This window comes from Mauremys reevesii, linkage group 5 (assembly GCF_016161935.1).
Source record: "Mauremys reevesii isolate NIE-2019 linkage group 5, ASM1616193v1, whole genome shotgun sequence".
In the NCBI taxonomy this organism is placed as follows: domain Eukaryota; kingdom Metazoa; phylum Chordata; order Testudines; family Geoemydidae; genus Mauremys; species Mauremys reevesii.
In genome coordinates this window covers 87,323,900-87,341,412 of record NC_052627.1, presented here as the reverse complement: position 1 = coordinate 87,341,412, position 17,513 = coordinate 87,323,900, and the positions used below count along the sequence as shown (strand labels likewise).

The 17,513-nt window shown below is 39.6% G+C and overlaps 2 protein-coding genes across 16 annotated transcripts in view; both read right to left on the bottom strand.

Annotated features, from left to right (window-relative positions):
* Positions 1 to 6,917, bottom strand: part of AASDH (aminoadipate-semialdehyde dehydrogenase) — a 96,379-nt gene extending 89,462 nt beyond the window's left edge. For 11 of the 15 annotated variants that reach the window (XM_039539510.1, XM_039539516.1, XM_039539519.1 and 8 more), the window contains exons 1-5: positions 6,788 to 6,916; positions 5,033 to 5,174; positions 3,053 to 3,306; positions 1,410 to 1,466; positions 418 to 538 (exon numbers count right to left, since the gene is read on the bottom strand). In XM_039539510.1, coding sequence (XP_039395444.1) covers positions 418 to 538; positions 1,410 to 1,466; positions 3,053 to 3,306; positions 5,033 to 5,068 — 468 coding nt within the window. In that variant the 5' untranslated portion in view covers positions 5,069 to 5,174; positions 6,788 to 6,916. Of the gene's footprint in view, positions 1 to 417; positions 539 to 1,409; positions 1,467 to 3,052; positions 3,307 to 5,032; positions 5,175 to 6,221; positions 6,621 to 6,787 lie in introns of those variants that run through there. The other 4 variants (XM_039539509.1, XM_039539507.1, XM_039539508.1 and 1 more) reach the window with 4 other exon arrangements.
* A 3,778-nt stretch (positions 6,918 to 10,695) lies between these two features.
* PPAT (phosphoribosyl pyrophosphate amidotransferase) overlaps positions 10,696 to 17,513 on the bottom strand; it is a 58,561-nt gene continuing 51,743 nt past the window's right edge. Inside the window, exons 8-11 of the mRNA XM_039539530.1 lie at positions 15,643 to 15,770; positions 15,110 to 15,331; positions 13,659 to 13,779; positions 10,696 to 11,983 (exon numbers count right to left, since the gene is read on the bottom strand). Coding sequence (XP_039395464.1) covers positions 11,808 to 11,983; positions 13,659 to 13,779; positions 15,110 to 15,331; positions 15,643 to 15,770 — 647 coding nt within the window. The 3' untranslated portion in view covers positions 10,696 to 11,807. The remainder of the gene's footprint in view (positions 11,984 to 13,658; positions 13,780 to 15,109; positions 15,332 to 15,642; positions 15,771 to 17,513) is intronic.

Sequence of the window (17,513 nt, the reverse complement as noted above, 5' to 3'; positions counted from 1 at the left end):
AGAGCTAAAGTGCAACTGACCTTGGGTAAGGGACATCCTTTGGGATTGGGAGAAACCAGTAATACTATTGTGATTTTGGGTGTAAGAGACCATCTATCACAAAGGCAAGTGGTACCCAAGGAGATCGACTGTCACTCCACATTAAGACTGTAATAGTGCCTGAGGAGTTTATACTTGATAATTGGTTGGTGAAATCTAAGTATAGAACTCCAAGCCAATTGTGCCCTGCTTCTTTCCAGTCTCCCCTAAGGTTGAGAACTCACGTTTTTGACTCACTGCAAAACAGCTTGAAAACCACTCACTGTCAAAATAAAGACAATTACATCATAGCGCTTGGTAAATAGAAGGCAACTAAGTCAACTGCTGCAATTTTCTAAATCCCATTTTAATGTTCCTTTTAGTATCCTTAAGACTTACATTTATTTTGTCATTCTCAACAAGGATATACTGGAGGTTACATTTCTTCATAAAATAGTTAGATAACACTGGTGGTGCATCTGGATCAAGAGGAGAATATGCAGCTGGAACTTGGAGGATTCTAATAAGGCAAAAATTCTAGTCAATTAATAGCATTGTAAAAGACAAAGAGTTAAACTATATCTTCAGTTTTACATAAATTCCACAGATGCTTCTTTTATGCTACGAGGTCCCTTAGTTTCCAGACACAGGCAGCATGTGAGCCTTTCATTTGGGTAGGCTTAAACGTGAGTGCCGGAAGCTCCCTAGAAGTGTGGGGGGGCCGCCGGAGCCTGGATTGTGGCCCAGCCCCTGCTCGCATCTCTTCCCCTGAGCGCCTCCCCCCCCGCCCACGCTGCTCGCTCCTCTTCCTCTGAGGCCTGGGTACAATATGTAGCACGTGTACATGGAGCAGATGCAGAATACATGCTAGGAACATCATAGTTTTATTCTCACAGGTTCATGAGATCTGGCTTGTGAAGATTTGTTATATAATCTCTTCCCTAACAAAGACAGATAAGTATCATCCCACTGTCATCAGTTAGGCTTCTTTTATACTGCTGTGTTTCTTCAGTGCTTACTAGTATCACTACTGTGCATATGAACCACCTAGTGGCTTAATTTACCAAATAAGAATTCTTGGCTTTTTGTCTTCATAAAAAAACCCTGAGCATCCAGATTAATAAAGCTGATGGTATATTAATCAGGTTTTAAAAATTCTGCTGAGGTCATTTTTGAAAAAAAAAAAAAATCTATTACTATTTGGCTTTCCCTGACAAATAAATACTCATCACACTAAGTATTTTGCTAAACAGAACAAGGGATGCCTGGTTCTAAAACACTACATGAACAAAACCAGCCAAATTTGGGAGAAAGAGCATATAAAGGTGTCAGCAGTTGCTATAAGGGCCTGAGCAAGACAGGTTCAGTACATAAAGCTTGTTTTAACTCACTGTTTTCTTGCTTTCATCAGTGAAGTTGAGCATGTGCAGGAGATAATGCCATTAAATCTAAAGGTGCATTATACATGCATGAACAGTTAGTAAGTACACACTCACTGGTCAAGGAACTTACAAGTTATACTAGTAAAGTCAGTGGAACCTTTAAGCACTTGTAATTCAGTACACGTGTGGCATAATGCCTCCCAAAGCAAAGCATCAAGAATTGTGACCACTGCTGCACACATTGGTCATGTTAATAAAATGTTATGGTTGTGACACACAGATTAAGGAAATGTAAAAGTTAAGATTCCAGCAGTAATGTGAATTTAGCCATGATGCACATCCTGTATGTTTGACATATTTTATGATTAGGCCTGGAAGAATATAATTTTTATTTTGTTATGATTTTGACAGATGTCTGTTTATTTGTATGCATTTTTAGATTATCAATTTAAATTTTCACAAATACACAAAATTCTGGGTTTTAAGCGTTTTTAAAAATCTATTTATAATTTTCCCAGTTGCAGGAAATTATGGAGCAATGGTAAGATAACTGAATGACTGATATTGAGATTCAAAAAGTTAAAGCTTTATAAAATGTTAGCACACAAATTGCCAACACCACATGTCAAAATATACAAAGTATACTTAAATCAACAAAACCTGTTTTTAAGATTCATTCACTAGTCCATTTGTGAACAAGCCTAATTCATAAGTCTAAATTTCTGGTTTCTTACTCTAATATGTTCTCAAGCAGTATTTTTCTTACTTTGCCTATCTGTAAATTTTTATTGTGATCTATGGAAATATTGCATCATCTTTTTAATACGTAGAGTGAAATCAATGTTTACTGACATTTACTGATAAAAATTGGATTCTTTCAAGCCTATTTCTGATGTATACAGTAACATTTTAAACTAGTTAACCAGAAAACAAGGGAACAGAAAATAGTGCTCATGTGCAATATTGTTGAACTGACAGTAGTGCTGAAGCCTCAACTTTTACATTTCCTCATTACTTGTTATTTTAATCATGCATCCTTATTGTTGTAACTTAATTCTGCATTTCATTTTCAAGATTTTCTTTTAGAGAAAAAATCCAAAGCAAGTTGTTAAAATTTTAAGCATATTAGGTTGAATCAGGTTACAGCCAAATTAGATGGATTTAAAGCCTGAAACTTGAATTTAGCCCTAATTGTGAATTAGTACCTTTGTTTGGTTGGGGAGAGAGAAAGGATGGGGGAGTTAACTGAACAGAGGGATGATGGTCTGGGGGGGGGGGGGGGAAATCACTATTTAAATTAGACTATACGTTTATGTCTAAAGATATACATTTAAACAAAGATGTGCTGCATATTCATGGATAGTTATGTAGATATGCACTGGTAAAGGGAACTTGAGCGTTTTAATTGCGTTGCAAGCAAATGTAAGCGCCAGAAGCCAAAGTGCTCTGGAATTTTTATTTTAACTCCCCCCCCCCCCACACACACACACCCTCCGGATTTACCAATATACATAACATTCCAAACAGTTCAGTGAAACCAGTTTATAAAATCAGTTAAAATGGGTCTAGCTACTAGTGCTCCACTGGTTTTGAAGTTTGTAGACTGACTATAGAGAAGACAAGAGGTAAAACAGAAGTATTCAACGCATTACCCTAAAATCCAAGATGGTAAATTTATTCCAGGATAGCAGTAAAGGCCTATTTCAAACCTTCCTCTTTGGTCACAGTAGTTTTGCAGGAAAACTGTTAATTCTGTGGCAAGACTAACAACCTCCTTGTAAGTGTAGAAAACTGGAGGTTTATCATTACATTCATCAAAACATACTGCTTTTCTATCAGAATACAGGCTGGCTGCCTGATGCACCATCTCCTGAAGGGTCATTTTAAGTATATAATCTTCAGTCCCCTACACAGATAAAAATAATAATCAGAATTCATTGTAATCTTTTGTTAACATTATGAATATAAAAGGCAGCTTAGTCTAGTGAAAAAGAAATCAAAGGAAACAGCATGAGACCTCTTCTAAAAGCAATTTAAAGAGACTGTGCCCAATTAAAGACTGTAGCATTTAAAAACAAGTTACTCATATTACAAACCTTAATCTGAATTTTAAAAGTCTTTTTTATTTTACTATTTGCTATTTTTGTTGTTTGCTTACAATTAAAAAAGCCTATTCAATTTCCACTTTCAGGTTCTTATGCTCTAATGCAATGCTTAGATTGCAAACACTGGAGGAAATTATTTTGCCTTTGAGGGTGGCAGGGAAAGAAGTATTTTCGACTAGATTTGTTTAAAAGGAAATACTTCTACTGGTGTTCAGTTTTGTAAAAGCTTGTGTTTATAAAATTTATATTTTGAATCTTTGGAGGTAAATTGAAACACTCGTTTTAAAGAAATAACATTTAAAGATCCCAGTCTTGCCACTGACTTCAGTGGAGCGAGGATTTCTTCAACAGAGTATGTCTACACATAAACATTACAAACACACAATATAATTAGAAATTAGTTTCTCCTTTATTTACCTGGCAAGAGTTCAATACTCAATGTCAAGTACATAATTATCACATTTGTATGACAAGCCCATATTTACAGTGTGAGATCTTATGGGTAGGGCCCTACCCAATTCATGAAAAACACATCACGGACTGTGAAATCTGGTCTCCCCCTCCACGAAATCTTGTCTTGTGTGTGCTTTTACCCTATATTATACAGATTTCATGGGTTAGACCAGCATTTCTCAAATTGGGGGGCCTGACCCAAAAGGGAATTGCAAGGGGTCACAAGGTTATTTTAGAAGGATTGCAGTATTGCCACCCTTACTTCTGCACTGACTTCAGAGTTGGGAGGCCAGAGAGCAGCAGCTGACGACCTGGGGCCCAGCTCTGTAGGCAGCAGCTCAGAAGTAAGAATGGCATGGTATGGTATTGCCATCCTTACTTCCGCGCTGCTGATGGTGACAATTCTGCCTTCAGAACTAGGCTCCCATCCAGCAGATGCCACTCTCCAGCTGCACAACTCTGAAGGCAGCATCGCCACCAGCAGCAGCACAGAAGTAAGTGCAGCAGTACCGCAACCCGCCCCTCCACAACTCCTTTTTGGGTCAGGACCCCTACAATTATACCATGACATTTCAGATTTAAATAGCTGAAATCATGAAGTTTACGATTTTTAAAATCCTATGGCTGTGAAACTGACCAAAATGGATTGTGAATGGGGTAGAGGACTTGCTTCTATGTGTTCTCTGTGCAGAATTAACTATGTGTGTGGGCACTATAGAACAAAATAATGAAAGACAGTTAAAGAACTGCAAGGAACCGAACTGTCTGCATTGATTAGGGACTAAGTTCAGTTTGCCTTACTTGTGCAAGTAGTCCTATTGATTTTAATATGACTTTGCATATAAGTAAGGTGAGCGGAATTTGACCTTAAGTATTAGTGATGTCTGCTGCTGAAGAAACATGTACAATTCTCAAAAAAAAGCAATCCCATGCATCAAGGGGTGAAGAGATCACAAAAGTTTTTAAAGAGGTAATTTAAGGCCATTTAAATAAGTGAAGACTGGTAATAATAAAAACAGAAAAGTGCTTTCAAAGCCAAATCTCCTTGTTTTTCCTCATATATAATTTACTTACTGTTAAGAAGGTTACATAGATCCTACTTCCAAACATTTGATGACAAACTCTTCTACGTGTTTATAACTGCACAAATTCAGTTATTTTTTAATCACAGTTGTCCACATAAGTTCAATGTCATCAAGCTGAAATTCTGCATGAGCTTGAAGGAAACAAACAAGAAAACTTAAAGAGTTGATACAATTATTGTTAAATAACTGCTGGAGTTTTCCTGTAGATTATAATTCCACTCCCAGAAAATTTATATTAACTGTAAACAAATATCCACCACAAAACATTACATAAAAATATAAAATAAGTGGCATATTCTCACTGATTTCAAGGCTGCAGAAACAGACCCAATGTTAGAGGAGAGGTCTAACTAAAATTTACTAAAGGAAGGATAACTAAACTTTCTCTGTCATGCCTAGGCATTGACTTATATAGGGAGAGAAATATTATGAGGCATATCCTCAGTCCCATGCACAGGCTTTTGCCTGTTTTTCACCTAACAACACATTTTTATGAACATGGTAGAGGAACACTTCCATATTTTTTTTAAACTTACTGTTACAAATAAAATACCTCTGATCACTAAAAGAAAAAGAGCTTTCTCTTAAGATTAATGAGAAAAATATTCCTAGTTCTTCAGTTTATTTGTGAATTTGCCAGCATTTAGTGTATGTGCATCTTTCACACAGTAATATTTTGGGGAAAAACAGGAAAAACGTGATTTTAAAACCACAAAAATTGACAGGGGACAAGGAGGAAATTATTGTTTATGGAATTGTTAGCAATATTGAGTTGGCATTGTCCTTTAAAATACAAAGGGAATATATTTTTGTAACCACAAACTTCCAGTGCTAATAGCTATCACTCCATTGTATGCATTACAATACCTTTACATAAACTATTGTTTTCCAAAAAAAATATATCACCAGATTACTTGTGTGCACGCATGCACATCTTAAACTAGGAACAAATGTTTTTGCAACCTGGTTGGACAAAAGTAACCATGACCTATAGAAACTAGCACAAGAATATGCTTCAAAACATTTAACTACCTAAATGTCTGACACAATCAGCATTGCTCATTACATGAGAAATACACTGTAGAAATTAGAAAGTTACTTGGATTTAATTGAGGCTGATTCATTTATTGAAGCAAAGACTGTTGATTGATTGTTATTTATTCAATTTATTGACAGACCTCAAAACAATTGGTAAGACAGTTAAACATCTGTTCTCTCCTGGGCAGGGCACACACCTCAGCACATCTGGATCCAAGCGCAGACCATCTATTGTCTGGCTGGAAACAGAGCAGGACATGCTGGGAACTGTAATCTCCCTCGGACGCACCTCACATCAGCCCAGACTGTGCAGGTTACTGTAGCCCCAGGGCCAGCAGACGAGAGTGACAAGGCGGGGGAGGCAGTACCTCCTGCCGGGCCACGGCCTCTCGGTGACGCGCTTCCCAGCGCCACAGAGCTCGTCTTCAGGCGGAGCGCCAGGGCTGAGGGGCGGGCACGCGGGACCAGCCTCTCGCCCTGCAGCTGTTTAAATCTCCCGCCGGCCGCAGTGGGACGCAGCGCCACCGCCTTGGCTATCGCCCACGGCTCCTCTGGCCCACGCGGGGCGCCGCCGGGAGACGCTCGGGCGAGGGCGGCTGCGACGTGGCTGGTTTCATCCCTCAGCCCCAGCAGGGGTCCAGCCGCGGGGCCCGGTCCGTTTCCGCTCCCCCCCCCTCCGCGCCGACCCCTGCCCGACAGCACCCACCTGCGCGCTCCGCCCTCCGGGGCCGCCGCGACGCCATCGAGCGGCAGCAGCCAAGCAGCGGCCCAGGCTCGCCCCGTCTTGCCGCGACAACAGCTCTGCGCCACATTTGATTGGCCGAATGTTCTTTTTCCCATTGGCTCCTTCTAGGCAGCTTCGGATTGGCCGTGCTCTTTCCTAGAAGCAGTGTTCCCATTGGTTACAAGCTGCAACATTTTGATTGGATGCTGGGGTCGGGCTGTTCCATTCTCCCAGCAGCTGGGGGGAGACGGTTGGTATTGAGCTGTTCGCTCCAAGACCCTACTGAAGGAGATTCCGGGGCGGGGGGGGATAAACCATAACGCAGGGTAAGTGCAACTTCATCCCCATCTCCCCTCCCCCCAGCGCGGCGGAGATAAGAGAGTTCGCGGCTCTCAGCTCGTTTAGCGGGGCGGCGGGGTTTAGGCGAGTGAGTGCCCTACCCTCCGAGCATGCGCCTTGCTCGCTCCGGGCGCCGCTTATCACAGGGCATCAGGGACCAACAGGAACCCTGGTCACCAGCTGCTGGCGCTGGAAGAGAGACGCCTTCCCCTGCCCCAGAGCCCTTCTTCCACCCTCAGCGCTGTGTAAACGTAGCCGTGTGTCTCTCACCAACGGCTGCTACCTCACCCACCCTGCGTCTGCCCTCAACAGCCCCGCTCGCCTGTTACACAGACACTATAACAACATGACCACGGGGACTATGATCGTGTGTGTCTGATATTTACAATACTGGCTCTTAAACACACCAGATGCAATAAGCAATGACTAGCAGAAACTTCAACCTGCAGAAATTAGTTTTAGTTGATTACATACATGAAGTGGGTTTTAGCCCACAAAAGCTTATGCCCAAATAAATCTGTTAGTCTCTAAGGTGCTACAAGTACTCCTCATTGCTGATGCAGACTAACACGGCTACTACTCAAACCATACACTGTCAACCGATATTCAAACTGAAAAAGTTTCAGGTGTAATATAACAAATGTTTTTTTAAAAAAATTGAAGCAACGTTGTCTATATATAAGTAATTGTGCTAGGAAACGAATCAGGACTTTGATGCAAATTCTGGGTATGTTTGAAAAGAAGAAACACCATAAACAAATACTTATTGACTGGGCCACAGAATCCACTGCAAAGGAGTCTCCTTTGATAGATGAACAGTGCCAAAGGAAAATGTGGATGGGAAAGGAAACTATGAGAAATGAGGAAGGGAAAAGTTTAGGAAGCAATTTTAACTGCTTACAAGTAAGCTACCATATGATGCACTAAACAAGAAACATTGTAGGCCTGATTTCTGAGGCTAGTGCAAACCACAAGTGAAAGTTAAAACCTCTGCTTCCAAGTCTGATATTATTATAGCCCTTTATAGAGTCAGATTTTTGATTGTCTGGTATCCAATGCAAAGTTTCTCATGCCAGGTGTCTTCAGAAGGCTCATGATGTACTGAGCATTGTTATGGTAATATTCTAGTAATCATTGTTATAATCATAGAATATCAGGGTTGGAAGGGACATCAGGAGGTAATTTAGTCCAACCCCCTGTTTGAAGCAGGCCCAATCCCCAGCCAGATTTTTGCCTAAAAATCCCTAAATGGCCCCCTCAAGGATTGAGCTCATAACCCTGGGTTTAGCAGGCCACTGCTCAAACCACTGAGCTACCCCCCCCCTTAATATTTTAGGTTGTAATTTTATATATATATATAGTTATGAGGCTGAAAATGTGTCCTCATAGCTTAAAGAAAGCCCAGGCAAAAACTCTGCAGCAGCGGAGGGGCAGTTCACACCTCATCAGGGCATGTATGGGACAGCCCAGCCCAGCCTCACAGGAACAAAGGACACTGGCCTAGGCAACAACAAAAGGATCTGTTTGGACTCTGGAGTGAGTCACCCCCCTTCCTTTGGTCAGTTTGGGACTGCGATGAGGTAATGTTCAGCTGACTCTGAAGGGAAAGGGGGGCAAAGCCAAGAGAGAAGAAACATGAAGAGAAAAAAGAAAAAGGGAGAGACATTTGCCATGCCCTTCCTCTCTCTTCCACCTCCATTTACAGACACCAACACCAAGCGCCTGAAGCGCTGATCAAAAGGGAGAGCAACTAAGTTTCTAAGGGCATTGAAAGTGTTAAGAGCAGTTTAGAATATGTTTTGCTTTTATTTCATTTGACCAAATCCGACTTGTTATGCTTGGACTTATAATCACTTAAACAAAAAAAAAAAACCTACCTTTGTAGTTAATAAATCTGTTTATTCTACCTGAAGCAGTGCATTTGATTTGAAGAGTGACACTCCCCCTGAGATAACAAGCCTGGTACATATTAATTTCTTCATTAAATTGACAAACTCATACAAGTTTGCAGCATCCAGCGAGTATAACTGGACACTGCAACACAGAGGTTCTTGGGGTTGCGTCTGAGACTGGACATATTGGCTAGTGTCATTTGGTTGCACAATCCAAGGAGCAGCTTACATGCCAGGGGTTGTGCATGAACAGCCCAGGAGTGGGGGTTCTTATAGCAGAGCAGGGTAAGGCTGGCTCCCAGAGTCAAGGACTGGGGTGACCTAGCAGATCACCGGTCCAGACAACAACAGGGGAACGTGACAACAGTATATGGTGAAAAGGAGAACAAGTGTTAAGGCACCAGAGAATCTGTCCTGAATAAAATCCGAACCAGGCTAAATGTACAAATGGTGTTTAAACAGTTATCAGAGTTAAAAGTAACAATGCTAGTCAAAACATTATAGGGTACATGCACAAATTCTATATAATTTTGTTTGCCAAAAAGCATAATTTTTCCAAACTGCAGACAGGTTAAAACACTCTTGGCAACATCTGTGATTAAATATGGCTGTAGATATAGTTCTTAGCCTAGAGTGGAAAGGACTCACTGTAAAGGTATAGGGACCAAGTTATTTCTATGGGAAGGACTCGAAGTATCTGCTTTTTGGGGGTAGGGGAAAGGTAGGGAGAAAAAACAAAAACAAACACTACCACCACCACACCTTAATGAAGATCTCAGAGTTTTCCCTAAATCATCCCTGACTACGGTAGGAAGGGCCAGGCTGGCATGGAATGGTACCAATCATTCCTCACACTTCCATTTGTAGGCGGGCACTGTTTGGTTCTGTAAGAGGGGCTTGCTGCCCTCTTCTTGGTGAGACAGAAGACTGACATGCAGCAAGCCCCTCACTACACATGCGGACCTGAGCTTGGTGAGGAACAACGTAAAGGCCAATCTTGCTCTCATTAAAATCCCAAGAGTCTTACCTTAAACTTCAGTAGAAGCAGGCCCTGGACCTAACTCAAATGCTCATTAGGCAAAGCACTTCGCTTTAATCTGTTACTTACCAATAGCAAGCTTAAAGTGAAACCCTTATTTAAATGCTTTGCTGAATTGGGGCTTTAGTTCTGAGGTTATGTATCACACACAACTAATACTTAGTCAAAAAACTCTAGGTTTAATCACCATCTCTCAATGACATCATATTTACCGGAGGGAAGGGGAGGAGAAAAGGGGGGATACTTTTAAAAGAGAAAAATACAAGTTTAGGGAAGGGGGGGAAAAAAAAAAAAGTATTCACAAGCAACCTTAACACCAAAAACATTAGAAATGTCTAAATTAAGTTTCTGACATACATATGAAAAATCTAAGGTATAGTAAACATTTTTAAAAGTGTGTAAGTTCATAAAGAGTTTTGTGAAAGGTGCTCATTTTAGCCAATTACTAGCTGGTTGTTGAGAAGTATATACTTTGTTATCTGTAACATTAATTAAAAAATACATTGGTTATGAAGTGGCAAAATGCATTGTAAGTGTTCTTTATAATCCACTGATTTCATGATAAAAACCATTACATTCAGTAATCCATATAGTACTGTTGGAAAGCAGTAGACTAATAGTTGGAAATGCAACTTAGTTTATTTCTCATGAAAACTCATTCGTCCACTCTTTTGCAGTTTTTACAGTACTCTATTGACATAACATATCATGCCACTTACAAGCTAAGCAAACTGTTATTTTACTTTAGATTCTACCTGGAAGGCCCATGTATAAAAACACATTAGCTTAGACCACAGAATTTTTAAGGATTTATATTGAAATAAAATAATGAAATGATAGAGAACGTTAGCAACTTTGCAATGCAGGTCTAATCATACTTTCTAGGTTTATAAATATCACAACTAGTTTTCCCTCTCATATCCCAATGACATCTACTAAAAGCAATTATGTTGGGCTTCAATATCCTTGATGACGATACCAAATTAGAGAGGTTTAGTATTTCCCTGAGTCTTCTGTTTTTAAGGTTACATGCTATAAAGATAGTGTTCACTGAATATGGACACATTAGATGTAGATACATAGCTTGAATATAAAGGCCTATTAGCAACATAAGCAAAAAACAAACAAAAAACCCCAAACACTAGGCACATCTCCTGTTCTTTACAACATAATATTCCACAAAGTACTAGATAACAATTCATGGAAAGCCATTTAACTCTTCAGAATTTGGCATTTTCTTCAAAAAAAAGCAAACTTCACATTTTTCTTTTGCACTAAGACTGATAATTAGAAATTATTCTGTATGATTCATGAAATGTATCCTAAACTGGTTTTTAAATAATTTACCAATGTTGTGAATAAGCCGTAAAAACCCAACAACCAAACTTCCTTGACAAGGTTAAAACAAAAAACAAACAAACAGTTTAGCTGGGACAGCTAAGTAATCCAAAAGATTGGGTGGTTTTTACATTACATCCATGAGAAAAAAACCCAAATAATAAAAGGCACTATTGTCCATGATTTTTATTTTATTTATCCAGGTACTTACATTATATGTTTTTCCATCATCATAAACTTTATAGACAGTCTGCAGAGACATTTTTGGAACAGCAATTAGACATCACTAGCTTTAAGTGGCTTGCTAAATATAAGAAGATGCTATGCGCTGTTAAGTACAATATACTTCTCAATTCAAAAAACTACATTCAGCAATGGTGCTTGGGCATTAAAGTCACCAGTCGAGCTCTACTGGGTATTCCCCAGTAAGACATGCTGTACAGTGGCCAATCTTTCTAACACGAGACTTATTGGTTTTAAGGCTGTTTTGATTTTCTTGCCTTGCTTTGATACCGTCTTGTACAGATGATACCAACCCTTCCACAGAAAGATAAACCACACTGTCCGCTCCTAGGGAAAAAAAAATAAGACAATGAATCATTAAAAGCTACACTAGTATTAAACAAAATAAAAAGGATCTTGAACATGTAAGTCATGTTAGATGGGTTCTCTCCCTGTAGGTCACCTCCCCCACAAGGGAAAGATCATAAAACAGGATGTTAGGGGATCACAATCACCTTTTCCTTTCCATATTACTAAACTGGAGTGGGGTCCCTTGTTGGCTAGATAGGAGGTGGGGGTTCTGGTATGAAAAAGACCAAGAACCATAATGTTACTCATTTTGTCAAAATGGAAACTAAATCCAAGCTGTTCATTAAGACTCTCTGAGCTCATTGCTATTTCAGGGAGGCAGTGTGATTTTTATTCCAAGTTCTCCTGGGAAGCAGCCACACACGTAGCTGTTTCAAACTGTCTTTGTCCCATAAGCAAAGCATCCATGACTTTTGTTCTTTTTGCTGTACATGGCTATTGGGCCTTTGAGATAATGCAGTAAGTGGTTCACATGAATGCTCTAGCAGCAGGAGAGTGTTTCACCCTCATTTTTATCATCACTTTTGTTAATTACATTGTGAATGGATATTAAAATATGATCCTTCAGCAAATTCATAATGCTTTATTTGTGCCATCACAATTAATGCCATGGGGGGGAGGCTTATTAAAAGATTGACTTCATTGCTCCTTCTGTCTAATCTTAAAAACACTAAAAAAAACCTCTATGTTTAAAGGCTTTTAACTACAGCAGTGTTTTTAAACTGGAAAGTTTTTAAAATCATTGCTACAGCACAATATTATCTATGATAATAGACACCCATTCACAAGCCATTACTGAGCACTATTGCTATATCATGATAATGCACATCTGTTACTTGCAATGGCACACAATAATTTAGGCATTTGTTCTCTTTTTTGTTCTGTAGCAAATATTGCTTACTGTAAAGATTCTAAAATACATTGCATTTATTTTGTTTAAAAACTTACATAGTTTTTAAATGAGATGCCTTCAGATCAAGAAAAATATTTACACAAATTCTACAATTTGAGTTTCAAGCAAAACCAGCAAACATTTATAACTTTAGTAAGAATATTTTATTATGCTTAAAATTTTCATCCCTACTTTGTCTTCAACTTATCTTCCTGAAATTTTGCATGCCACAGCTCAATCCAGGTAGACTTTTTCTGGGAAGTTTAGCAAGAATCAAAACAACTAGAACTTTGAAGATATAGTATTTTGAAAGTGTATATGGAGCAACAAAAGAATCCTGTGGCACCTTAGAGACTAACAGACATATTGGAGCATAAGCTTTCGTGGGTGAATGCTCCAATACATCTGTTAGTCTGGCTCGGTAAAAAGCAAGAAAGAGTCCTGTGGCACCTTATAGACTAACACGGCTACCCCTCTGATACTTTTTAAAAAAGTTATTTGAGTGTTCTATATATTGTAAAGGAAGAGCTATAAACTGCATCAGACAAAACATACAGCTGGTATCCATGTGATCTGGTGTGAGCAGTTCAATGAAAAAATCAGTAGCTCTGTTTTTTGCTGTTTTTTTTTGGGGGGGGGGGGAGAGAAGAAGAGCGGGGTGTGTCAGTTTTTCCCCCACTGAAAATTTGTGATCATGTCTATTCCTTATGACTAAAAATATTAAAGGGGGGGGGGGGGGAGGAAAGAAATTATAGCATTTACCTATGTATTTTGCAAGGTCATGAAATTCAGGTTTGTTGGCAATGAGTTCTTCTTTTGTTGGGATATTTATTCCCATGTAACAAGGAAATTTTATGGGAGGTGAAGCCACACGGATGTGCACCTGAAAGAAAATGCATTTTCCATATTACATTAGCAGTAAAACTTGCATCTTGATAAAAGAAATTGATTATAACATTAACTAATAGCAGACACGAAAGCCCAAACCCCTGTAAAGTGATCAGCAAAGGCAAAGTCCTGCACCTACTTAGAACCCCACTGACTTGGGGCTCTGCATGCATATAAGGATCCACTGTATGCATTACATTTGAGGATCAGGGCCTTCGGTCTCTCCAGACTCCAAAATATCAATAGAGGTAGAGATTTAAGAAGTAACATTATTAAAAGCCTTCAAAACAGCTTCTTAATCTTCAAATAAAACTATTTTGTCTTCACAACTTTAAAATCTATTTTTAATAGAAAAGAATTTAAAAAGTGAGAGTAATTCAATTTAAATTAACAGAGATATTCATAGTAATAAAAATAAGCACACGTGTAAATGTTCCCAGGCTTTGTGCCTAGGCTGTGTCTACTCATTTACAGCTTTAGTTAGACAAAGCACATTTACTTCTGTGACACAGACTAGCACATTGATTTATATATGAAATAGAAAGAGACAAATTAAACCAGAAGCAATATTTTGCTTGAGATTTAGGACAAATGTCTATTTACCTAAGAAGTAGAGTTAAAAACCAATACCACAGTAGTGATATAAGTAGTAGAAAGATAAAACTATCAGTGTGGAGGCTATATCTAAAAATCAGTTTTCTATTCATTCTTGATTCGTCAGTTACATCTTAGGAAAGTGGTAGTGTAGACATGGCGTCAGTATAACTTATTTTCGCTCAGGGGTGCGGAAAAAAACAAAAAAGCAAACCCCTACTCCTGAGCAACACAAGTTACACCAACGGAAGCATTGGTGTGGACAGTGCTATGTTGGCAGGAGAGCTTCTCCTGCTAACATAAAAAACACCACTCGTGAAGGTGGTTTTATTATGTCGACAGGAGAGCTCTCACCTGCCGGTATAGAATGGCCACACAAGTGATCTTAAAGCAGCACATCTCCACCAGTACAGCTATGCCGCCGTAAGCTCACTAGTGTAGAGGCACACTTAGCTTAAAATAGAGCAGTACCCTCTTGTGCTCCCCCTGCATTTAAGTTTTTCTGATGCAGATTTTCCTAAGATCAAAGAATCACACAAGAAACTTTTCACCCAATTACCTTTGATACATATTGTCGTGCATTTGCCTTTTGTGTTTGTACTGGCTCTCTTTCTACCACACCTTGTAAGTGCACTAAGGGAAATATTCTGAGGTGCACCTGAAACACTCCAACTTGTGTCTCCACCAAATTTCCCTTTACATCTGCATTACAACTGCTGAAAGTAACTTACCTCCTTAGCACCAGATTCCCTGAGCAGCTTTATTATGGGAGAGATGGTATTGCCCCGCACAATAGAATCATCGATTAGCACAATTCTTTTGCCTTTAAAGTTGTCAGATAGGACTCCAAATTTTTTTGCCACTCCCAGCTGTCTTAACCGCATGTTTGGTTGAATAAAAGTTCTTCCTACATATCGATTTTTACAAAGTACTTCAACGTATGGCAGCCCACACTACAAGCAAGAGACAATTATACACAGTTAAATAAAATAAAGATTAGGAATAGTAAAGATTTTAAAGATGACCTGCAGATTAGGGCTAATCAAAAGCCTTTAGCTTGACCAATGTAGTGGCAACAGGGCACTGGTGCAGCATATCACAGTATGAAACCCAGTTCACAGAAGACCCACATACACTATCTGATGGGAGGAAAACACCAAAACTATCTTTACGGTAAAGGAGAGTCTAGAGTACTTCACAGAAAGTTAGAAACACTGGCAGGGAGGAGAAGAAGTCAATATTAAAAATAATCCATCCACAATACCTTTTGTGCATAACCTAGTGCTGCTGGTGTGGCAGATTCTGGTACCGTGCTAACCAAGTCTGCTTCCACTGGTGCTTCAACAGCAAGCTGCTGACCGCATCTTCTCCTGACAGAATACACCATTTGACCTATGGACATTGAGGGGATTAGAATTATTTTCTTTCATGTAATTATGATTTAGCTTTCAGTTTGCACAGTACAGGAAATTCTACAGTAATTTTTAGGTATAGTTATTTGATAGAAAAATAGGAAGCCTCTGTACAGAATTGAGAAATATTCACCACCACAAGTCACCTTACACCTTTAATCACTTCCCATAATATCCATGTTGCTTTCCGGCCACCATGAGGACCAAATCCTTCTTGCCTTATTCAGGTGATTAGTCCCACCGACATCAACAGAACTATTCACTTCAGCAAGGCAAACAGGATTTGAACCTGAATTTTTATTCTCTCCACATACTGTTTTTGTTCTTGGATCAAATGGTTCTGCTAAGTAGCTTTACATTAACACAGAATAGAGGCTTGTCCTATGAGAGCTTTTCCAAGGTAGTGATCATAGGACAAAGTTGATAGCTCCATGTACACTGATAATATACAGAACTAAAAATTTAATTAGAAAGAAACATCCACAGGAATGGTTGCTTCTTGTAAGGAAAGATGGTAAGATAAGCCACACTGCAAATGCTTTAATAAGTCCTAAATATTTTTTTAATGTAGTCTAAAATGATAAAATAGTATATTATCTATTCATAGATTTAAGGCCAGAAGGGACCACTAGATTATCTAGTTAGACCTCCCGAATAACGCAGGCAACAGAGTTTCATCCAGTCACCCTGGTACTGAGTCCAATAACTTGTGTTTGACTACAGCATATCTTCCAGAAAGGCATCCAGTGCTATTTCAAAGACATCAAGAGATGTAGAATCCACTACTTTCCTTAGTAGTTTGTTCCACTGCTTAATCACTCTCGCTTTTAAAAAACTGCACCTTATTTCTACATTGAATTTGTTTGGCTTTAACTTCCAGCCATTGGATCTTGTTATGCCTTTCTCTACTAGATTACAATGACCTTTAGTTCCTGGTTTCTCCCCAGAAAGGTACTTGTAACACAGTAACTAAGGGTACGTCTACACTACGGGACTATTCCGAATTTGCATAAACCGGTTTTGTAAAACAGGTTTTATAAAATCGAGTGCGCGTGGCCACACTAAACACATTAAATCGGTGGTGTGCGTCCATGGTCCGAGGCTAGCGTCGATTTCTGGAGCGTTGCACTGTGGGTAGCTATCCCGTAGCTATCCCATAGTTCCCGCAGCCTCCCCCGCCCCTTGGCATTTCCGGGTTGAGATCCCAGTGCCTGATGGGGCAAAAATCATTGTCGCGGGTGGTTCTGGGTAAATGTCGTCAGTCACTCCTTCGTCTGGGAAAGCAACGGCAGACAAGCATTTCGCGCCTTTTTTCCCTGGATTGCCCTGGCAGATGCCATAGCATGGCAATCATGGAGCCTGTTTTGCCTTTTGTGACTGTCACCGTATGTGTACTAGATGCCACTGACAGAGGCGATTCAGCAGCGCTACACAGCAGCATGCATTTGCTTTTGCATGACAGCAGAGATGGTTATCAGCCATACTGCACCATCTACCAATCCATAAATTGGTAATATGATCATGGCTACCAGTCCTTTTGCACTGTTCCATTTGCTGCTGTCATAAGTGCCCCTGGCTGCTCTTAGCGCGCAAAAGCCAAAATTGGGAATGACTCCCTGAGTCAATCCCTCCTTTTTGGTATCTAAAAATAGAATCAGTCCTGCCTAGAATATGGGCAAGTGTACTAGAGAACCACTGTATCAGAGAACCAGAGAGCACAGCT